Raw genomic sequence first — 8,566 nt, forward strand, 5'->3', positions numbered from 1 at the left:
TCCCTTCCCTCTATCTAGGCATTCTTCCCTTCCCTCTATCTAGGCGTTCTTCCCTTCCCTCTATCTAGGCGTTCTCCCCTTCCCTCTATCTAGGCGTTCTCCCCTTCCCTCTATCTAGGCGTTCTTCCCTTCCCTCTATCTAGGCGTTCTTCCCTTCCCTCTATCTAGGCCACACAGCACAAAGGCTGTGGTGGTGAATTAGTATAGGGTCTTCTATAGCTTTAAGAGCCATTGGTGCCCATCCATGCTGTTACCAGGGCAACTAGTGAACAACTGCTTCAGAGGCAGTTTCCAGTCTAATAATAACTAATCGCTCTGAATGAACACTTCCTCACAATGACAGTACTGGGCTTTTCATCTCGCCTCAGAAACTGGGCCACATTTGAGCGGTTTGAGCCATCACTGGAATTCTGCAGGATTTGGTAAAGATATTGTCATATCAACACATCTATTTACCTCCAGCTGGAATCAAATAGTGATTATCTATGATTTATTCAGTTATTTCAGCCCCATTATATGTTATTGCATCATTTGAGAATATTTAGGCAGCATGCATGGAGCATAGCAGCATTCCAATGGAGACATGTGCAGGGAAATATTATTTCATTTGTATTCATTTGTTACATTGGACAGGGTTCACATGAAATATGCAAGGATTCTGAACATGATTATAATAATAGCTTATCTAAAACCCTAAAATAATTGTTCACATAGACTAACAATTTCTTATTCAGCAGGTAATGTGTGCAAATCAATAGTCAACACGGTAATTTTGCAGTTGGAATATATAAACGGAATTTACCACGACTACAATGTGTCATGTCGACACAAATCTCCCTTTTCTGCTCGGTGGGACGACTTGAAAGATGCCCAAATTATTTATTTGAAAACACACTGAGCACTTGCTGAATGGCATCTGCATGTCGCAAGCAAGAGAGAGGAGAGAGAGAGAGAGGGCGGGCGCGCGCGAGGGTGCTGTTGATACCGAATGGCAATGACGCCCTTTTCCACTAAACCCGTGAGATACATACACAAGCACCTCGATTCGGATACCCTAACATAAAAGAATGAAGGAAGTTGTCGGACTTACCATGTCAGGATTTAGCCGTGCTAAAATGGCGAAGGTAGAGAGTCTGTCACACACGCATTTGGTGCTGAATGAGTCGATAGGCACGGCTCTGCAGCCCCTGGCAGACCACGATCCGAGCAGCGATGAGCTGCGGGAAAAGAGAGAGAGAGCGCTGCGGTGAATAAAAACGGGTGAAAGCTAGTCAAATCCCCCACCACGTTACAGACACCAGCTATTTAATTCCAAATCCCCTTTAAATCTCCGCGGTTAGCGAGCAAGAGCGCAGAAAACGCAGTGAAAATGGGGATGAAAGGTTATCTGTGAGCCAGACGCCGTGCTGCTCAGGTTTCTGCTTGGCCAGGTTATTGCAATATAGAGGTGGAATTCAGAAATGACCCAAAAACAAACAATAGCAAGGGGGTTATAACAACAATAATAATAATGCAAATCTAAGTTATTATTACATCTCATTATTTATCCCTAGATTTAGATTGCGTTATTGGTGGAACAATTTAAAAGCTAAAGAGATTATATTTGTGTACGTAATATACAATTAATCAGCTGGAAAACATGTTTTATTGTGTGAACCCATTTTACAGTACTTCATGTGGCTATAATGCCATCCTAACTTCCATTTACAGGTTAATAGGTTTTTGATGGCCTGGTCTAGGTCTTTGTTGTAGCATACTGGACAATACATCAACAATAACTGCATGTCTAACCCAATAAGAAAGCACTTTAAATACATATGTAGTTCATTTCTCTGTTATATTGTTAACCGTTCTTTAGTTGAGCGTATTCATCAAACCGGGGTGGCAGGGTAGCCTAGAGGTTAGAGTGTTGGACTAGTGACCGGAAGGTTGCAAGTTCAAACCCCTGAGCTGACGAGGTACAAATCTGTCTTTCTGCCCCTGAACAGGCAGTTCCTAGGCTGTCATTGAAAATAAGACTTTGTTTGTAACTGACTTGCAGTTTAAAAAAAAAAGTGAATTCTGAGTATATACGGCCACTGAGAATACCCCATTAAATGAGGGAATATAATGGGGTATTCTCAGTGGCCAGTGCCAATACGCAGTCCACTACAATGTGGTGCTGAACTCCAAATGTCAGAAACCATATTTTCCCACTATTCATGGTGCTGAAATGTCAGACAGCTATTTCATTGTTGTTTACAACATCAGACCTTCCACAAGTGACTAAGTTACCACACAGCTGTTCTAAAACCCTGACAAAGGCTCAGTTTTAGTCCTCTCTTCATATCGGTCTGACTGGAGGTGCACAGAGAATGACCCAATCGTTGTTGGTTCCTCATGTCGTCATGTGAGTTGTGTGTTTCTCTCTCCCATGGCACAGTGATGCTGGTTGGCACATTGGTGATGTCCATCCATCTCAAGTGAGCCCTTACATCCTCTTCCCAAACAGAGTGGTCCCCAAAGGGACTCATCAAGACTGGGGGAACATGGTCTTCTGCAGGTCTCTGGGGCTAGTGGCACCAGGAACACACAGCAACCCCCAGGGTTAACCAACCAACAAATCAACAAACCAGTGACAGCCTGGGACTGTGCTTCAGCAGACCTGGGTTCATATTGTAGTTGTGTTCTTTCCAATACTTTGAAACAGTGAATTGCTTCAGTCTGGAGAGCCCGTTGGGAAGGGTTTGCACTGTGTTGAGTATTCCAGTGGTTACATTGCGCTAGGCAGGCTCAATCAAGAGCAGATGAAGTATTTGAAAGAAACCCAATACTATTTGAACCCAGGTCTGTACCTCAGGGCCAAACACATCTCGTCACAACACACCACGGCCTCCAACAGGGTCACCCACAGTGCACCAGGGCCACCTCACAGCAGTCCCTGATGGGGTTACCCATGGTGCATATGGTTGGAGAGTGTTAAGGGGTGAAAACCATGACGAGCAGAGAGAGAGAGAGAGAGAGACAGAGAGAGAGAGAGAGAGAGAGAGAGAGAGAGAGAGAGAGAGAGAGAGAAGTACAGTCTTGTAGCCCCAGGAGTAGGCTCAGTGCTAACATTAGCACATCACCCTAACAGAAATCCAATAGTATAACTCAGCGCAGAGTCTCTGTGGATGACACGATTAGGCCGCTCTCCCAACCACACAGCAAGCCACAGCAACACACACACACACACACACACACACACACACACACACACACACACACACACACACACACACACACACACACACACACACACACACACACACACACACAACACACAACACACACACACACACACACACACACACACACACACAGGCCTCACCGCGGTCTGATGGGATAATTTGGGTGGCGGTCCAGCAGCACGGCATGTGTGAACGGTCCCTGCCAACAACAGGCCAGGACCACAAGAATGAATGGGACAGCAGGGCCTGCCTGACCGCTACAACATCCCAGACATCCCTGGGTTAAAATGCTATTTGAAATCTTTTAAATAAGCTTAGAGTTTGCTCTAGTCTGCCTCCAGAGCCAGGGTAGGGGCAGGGTTGGCAACTTTTCCAACATTTCTATAGGGTCTAGTGTCCTGAATTTCCGCCTGACTGACATGCCCAACGTAAACTGCCTGTTACTGTCTGGTGCTATAACACCCAGTGATGGAAATCATAATGAATGATGTATTAACTAAAACCAACAGACAGATTAAAGAACAGGGGAAGCTACATTCAATAAGAAACAAACTGTAAAGAGAACAAATCAGATTGTGGGTTTCTAAAGAAGTAGAGGTGGGTGAGGAGAGATAAGGTAGGGAGGGTAACTGAGCCAGGTCAGGAGCAGGTTGATGTGTATTATTATGAATCTTGCCCTGAAGCAGAACTGAGAAATTTCCACTAGATGAGCCAACTGCAAAGTCAAAATTGGCTGTATCGTAATATATATACTGTATATTTTGGGCTTTTTGGTCTTAACATAAGGGTAGGGTTAGGCATTAGGTTTAGCAGTGTAATTAAAGTTAGAGTTAAGGTTAGGGTTAGGTTTAAAATCAGATTGTATTACTTTGTGGCTGTGCCAACTAGTGACCTCTCTGCAGAGCTGCCTCCAGGGCAAGATTCATTACAATAAATGCCAACCTGCAGGCCAGGGTGGCAACACTGCTGTTGTTATTGATACCCCACCCCAGACCGAAGTGTGAGCCCTAGGAGAGAAGACCACCCGTCTCACACCCGCTTGCCTCGCTCTCTCACAGCCCTTATAAACAAGACACCACCATGACAAGGACGCCTTCTCACAATTCAATTTCTCCCCCCCAAAATTAACTCATTAATCATAGCTGCTGTCCAAGATGGATTTACATTTAACTTTAGAACATGTCACCCCCCCTCCCCCCCCTCACCTCCCCCTTCTCTCCCCACACTCCCCAACATGGTGGGTGAAGCTAGATTAGATTTTGTTTTGTTCTCCCTCTCTCTCACTCTGCCTCTCTATCCATCTTCCTATATCCTCTCGCATCCCTCTTGCTTTCTCTCAACCCTGTATCTCTCCTCTTCCCTCATTGTTCCGTCGCTCTTTCTCTCTCTCGGGCTACATTTCCCTGGTTCAACTTTTTTTATGGCAATAGATCGCTCTGTTCTATGCCTCGTCTCAGTAACACAAGTGTACACACTTATCAAAATGCAAATCTCCAACCTGCATTGCAATAAAGCCGTGGGCACATTGTGCTTTCTACTCTCTCTTGCTCTTTCTCTCACTCACTCACTCACTCACTCACTCACTCACTCACTCACTCACTCACTCACTCTCTCTGTTTTGGGTTTTAAAACTAAATGGGTACTTTAAGTGTAAGAGCCATATGAAGAGTGTGTTAATTGGACCCACATTAGCTGTTCAGTTGAACTGTGCAACGCATGTCTCTCTCTCTCTCTCTCTCTCTCTCTCTCTCTCTCTTACTACACATATATACACTCTCTTCCTCTCTCTTTGTCCGACTCAGGAGATCCCAAAGCACTCTCCATTCATCCCTCTGTGTTGATGCCTTGGTTCGTGTGGGCGCGGCTACCCAGGAGAGAAAGCTGTGAGCAACACTTTTAATTTTCTACATCCTGCATCACTGTCGGCGCGGTGTTAGCAGCGTGGGGGTTAGTGTCAGCCCCCTCCCATCTCCCGTCACCCACAGAGAGGAGCTCCGGAACCGTCTGACAAACTCAGCACCTTTCTACAGGGTCAGTGTGTGTCATGGGCACTTCGTCAAGATGAGAAACAGTGGAGCGGGAACAGCCACGGAACACAGTCACAGTGGGAGATGATATGATGTGAGGCCGTCTCCCAAAGTTTTATCCCTCACTGTGAAGGTCCACACCAGCAGGTGTTTCAGAGCCAGGTAGCCAGGCGGGTCCACCATAGAAATATAATTACTTTAGTTCCTGGTTATGGGTACACTTCTTACTTTACATCCTGGCCGCTAGTCCACCCATCATGGTAAATTGACTTGAATGAGGATGTCCATTCTAGTAATTCTATTTCTGTTTTCAGAGCCAGGTAGGATCATAGAGGTCCTATAATTCAGTTGATTCAGGCAGTTCCACCCCCAGGCTCCACACTGCAGCCAGGCAGCCCAGCAGGCACATGGATGTATCACCAGAGAAAGAAATTGACAAAGGCCTTACGTGTCACTCTCGTCCCAGGAGATGCAGGTCTGGTTTGTGGTGCCCTGATCAGAAAGAGAGAAAAACGGTCACATGGTTGACATATGCACAGCCACAGGTCGCAGGGGTGCTGAGGGTGCTGCACCCCCTGAAAAATCACGATTAAAAAAGCATCTTCCCGTGGCCATGGACATATGCTCTGATTACAAATGTTCTCATATACCTCCATATACCTCTATGAACATATGCTCTGATTACAGATGTTCTCATATACCTCCATGGACATATGCTCTGACTACAGATGTTCTCATATACCTCCATATACCTCCATGAACATATGCTCTGATTACAGATGTTCTCATATACCTCCATGGACATATGCTCTGACTACAGATGTTCTCATATACCTCCATATACCTCCATGGACATATGCTCTGATTACAGATGTTCTCATATACCTCCATATACCTCCATGGACATATGCTCTGATTACAGATGTTCTCATATACCTCCATATACCTCCATGGACATATGCTCTGATTACAGATGTTCTCATATACCTCCATATACCTCCATGGACATATGCTCTGATTACAGATGTTCTCATATACCTCCATATACCTCCATGGACATATGCTCTGATTACAGATGTTCTCATATACCTCCATATACCTCCATGGACATATGCTCTGATTACAAATGTTCTCATAAACCTCCAGTTGTGAGGATGATGAAATAGATTTGTCTAGTGCTTTTCTAAGTGCTAAAAGTGATTTTCAGTGATAAAGGCATGGTAAGTCTTTTGAAATGCTCTCAAATATCAGTACCTTGTGTTTTTATGGGATAAGCCACATGATTTGTCAAGGCCCTACCTACTCTGTTACACTACAGGTGTCAATTACTACTGAGGTCACTGCTCAGGTCAGAGGGTCAGATTTGAAAGGTCACTCACGTTGTAAAGGTGTGAGAACTGGACCTCCACTGGGGTAGAGAGGGATCCTGGGGTGGGCTTGATGGTCACAGACACCACCTTGGAGTTGATCACGGTGCTGTTTCTGGAGGGAGGGAGGAACCAGCATAGGACAACACACATGGTCAGGTGAAATATCACATGGGAAACACACATCATTGTCATCGTTGTCAATCGCTGTTCCCGTCAACCAACTCAAACCTCCCTGCAGTAATACTGCCCCGTCCCTACAACACATGTTCCCGTCTCTCCCTAACACAGCAGTAATACTGCCCCGTCCCTACAACACATGTTACCGTCTCTCCCTAACGCAGCAGTAATACTGTCCTGTCCCTACAACACATGTTCCCGTCTCTCCCTAACACAGCAGTAATACTGCCCCGTCCCTACAACACATGTTCCCGTCTCTCCCTAACGCAGCAGTAATACTGCCCCGTCCCAACAACACATGTTCCCGTCTCTCCATAACGCAGCAGTAATACTGTCCCGTCCCTACAACACATGTTCCCGTCTCTCCCTAACGCAGCAGTAATACTGCCCCGTCCCTACAACACATGTTCCCGTCTCTCCCTAACGCAGCAGTCATACTGCCCCGTCCCTACAACACATGTTCCCGTCTCTCCCTAACACAGCAGTAATACTGCCCCGTCCCTACAACACATGTTCCCGTCTCTCCCTAACGCAGCAGTAATACTGCCCCGTCCCTACAACACATGTTCCCATCTCTCCCTAACACAGCAGTAATACTGCCCCGTCCCTACGACACATGTTCCCGTCTCTCCCTAACGCAGCAGTAATACTGCCCCGTCCCTACGACACATGTTCCCGTCTCTCCCTAACACAGCAGTAATACTGCCCCGTCCCTACAACACATGTTCCCGTCTCTCCCTAACACAGCAGTAATACTGCCCCATCCCTACAACACATGTTCCCATCTCTCCCTAACACAGCAGTAATACTGCCCCATCCCTACAACACATGTTCCCGTCTCTCCCTAACACAGCAGTAATACTGCCCCGTTCCTACAACACATGTTCCCGTCTCTCCCTAACACAGCAGTAATACTGCCCCGTCCCTACAACACATGTTCCCGTCTCTCCCTAACGCAGCAGTAATACTGCCCCGTCCCTACAACACATGTTCCCATCTCTCCCTAACTCAGCAGTAACACTGCCCCGTCCCTACAACACATGTTCCCGTCTCTCCCTAACGCAGCAGTAATACTGCCCCGTCCCTACAACACATGTTCCCGTCTCTCCCTAATACAGCAGTAATACTGCCCCGTCCCTACGACACATGTTCCCATCTCTCCCTAACGCAGCATGTTCCCGTCTCTCCCTAACGCAGCAGTAATACTGCCCCGTCCCTACGACACATGTTCCCGTCTCTCCCTAACGCAGCAGTAATACTGCCCCGTCCCTACGACACATGTTCCCGTCTCTCCCTAACGCAGCAGTAATACTGCCCCGTCCCTACGACACATGTTCCCGTCTCTCCCTAACGCAGCAGTAATACTGCCCCGTCCCTACAACACATGTTCCCATCTCTCCCTAACACAGCACACATGTCCCTCAAGACACCCTTGTAAGTCCCAACACTTAACCCATGTCCCGTTTGAAATAGACAATGTTTCACAGCCCCCACACTCTGCCTCCTCCCCCCTACTCTCTCTCATCTGCAACTTCTCCCTCTCTCTCTTTCTCTCTCTCCCTCTCACTCTTTCTCCCGCTCACTCTTTCTCCCTCTCGCTTCTCAGAATGCAATCAGTCAACATAAACACTTGTGTCAGCCAGTCTCTGTCTAAAACTGATCACATTTCCTTGAAGGGGAAAAAGATTCTGAGGGGAAAAAGGAAAGAACAAATAACTAACTAGGCCTGGGTAAAGACAAAATAGAAGAGGAGTTTCCACACGCACGCCCTGGGGTGAAAGTA

The 8,566-nt window shown here is 46.6% G+C and overlaps 1 protein-coding gene across 1 annotated transcript in view; it reads right to left on the reverse strand.

Moving 5' to 3' along the window:
• Positions 1–8,566, reverse strand: part of LOC139423686 (adhesion G protein-coupled receptor B1-like) — a 99,828-nt gene that overhangs the window by 19,766 nt on the left and 71,496 nt on the right. The window contains exons 16-18 of the mRNA XM_071175298.1: positions 6,616–6,718; positions 5,685–5,728; positions 1,091–1,217 (exon numbers count right to left, since the gene is read on the reverse strand). Of these exons, the coding sequence (XP_071031399.1) occupies positions 1,091–1,217; positions 5,685–5,728; positions 6,616–6,718 (274 nt within the window). The remainder of the gene's footprint in view (positions 1–1,090; positions 1,218–5,684; positions 5,729–6,615; positions 6,719–8,566) is intronic.

Source organism: Oncorhynchus clarkii, chromosome 2 (genome assembly GCF_045791955.1).
Source record: "Oncorhynchus clarkii lewisi isolate Uvic-CL-2024 chromosome 2, UVic_Ocla_1.0, whole genome shotgun sequence".
Taxonomy (NCBI): domain Eukaryota; kingdom Metazoa; phylum Chordata; class Actinopteri; order Salmoniformes; family Salmonidae; genus Oncorhynchus; species Oncorhynchus clarkii.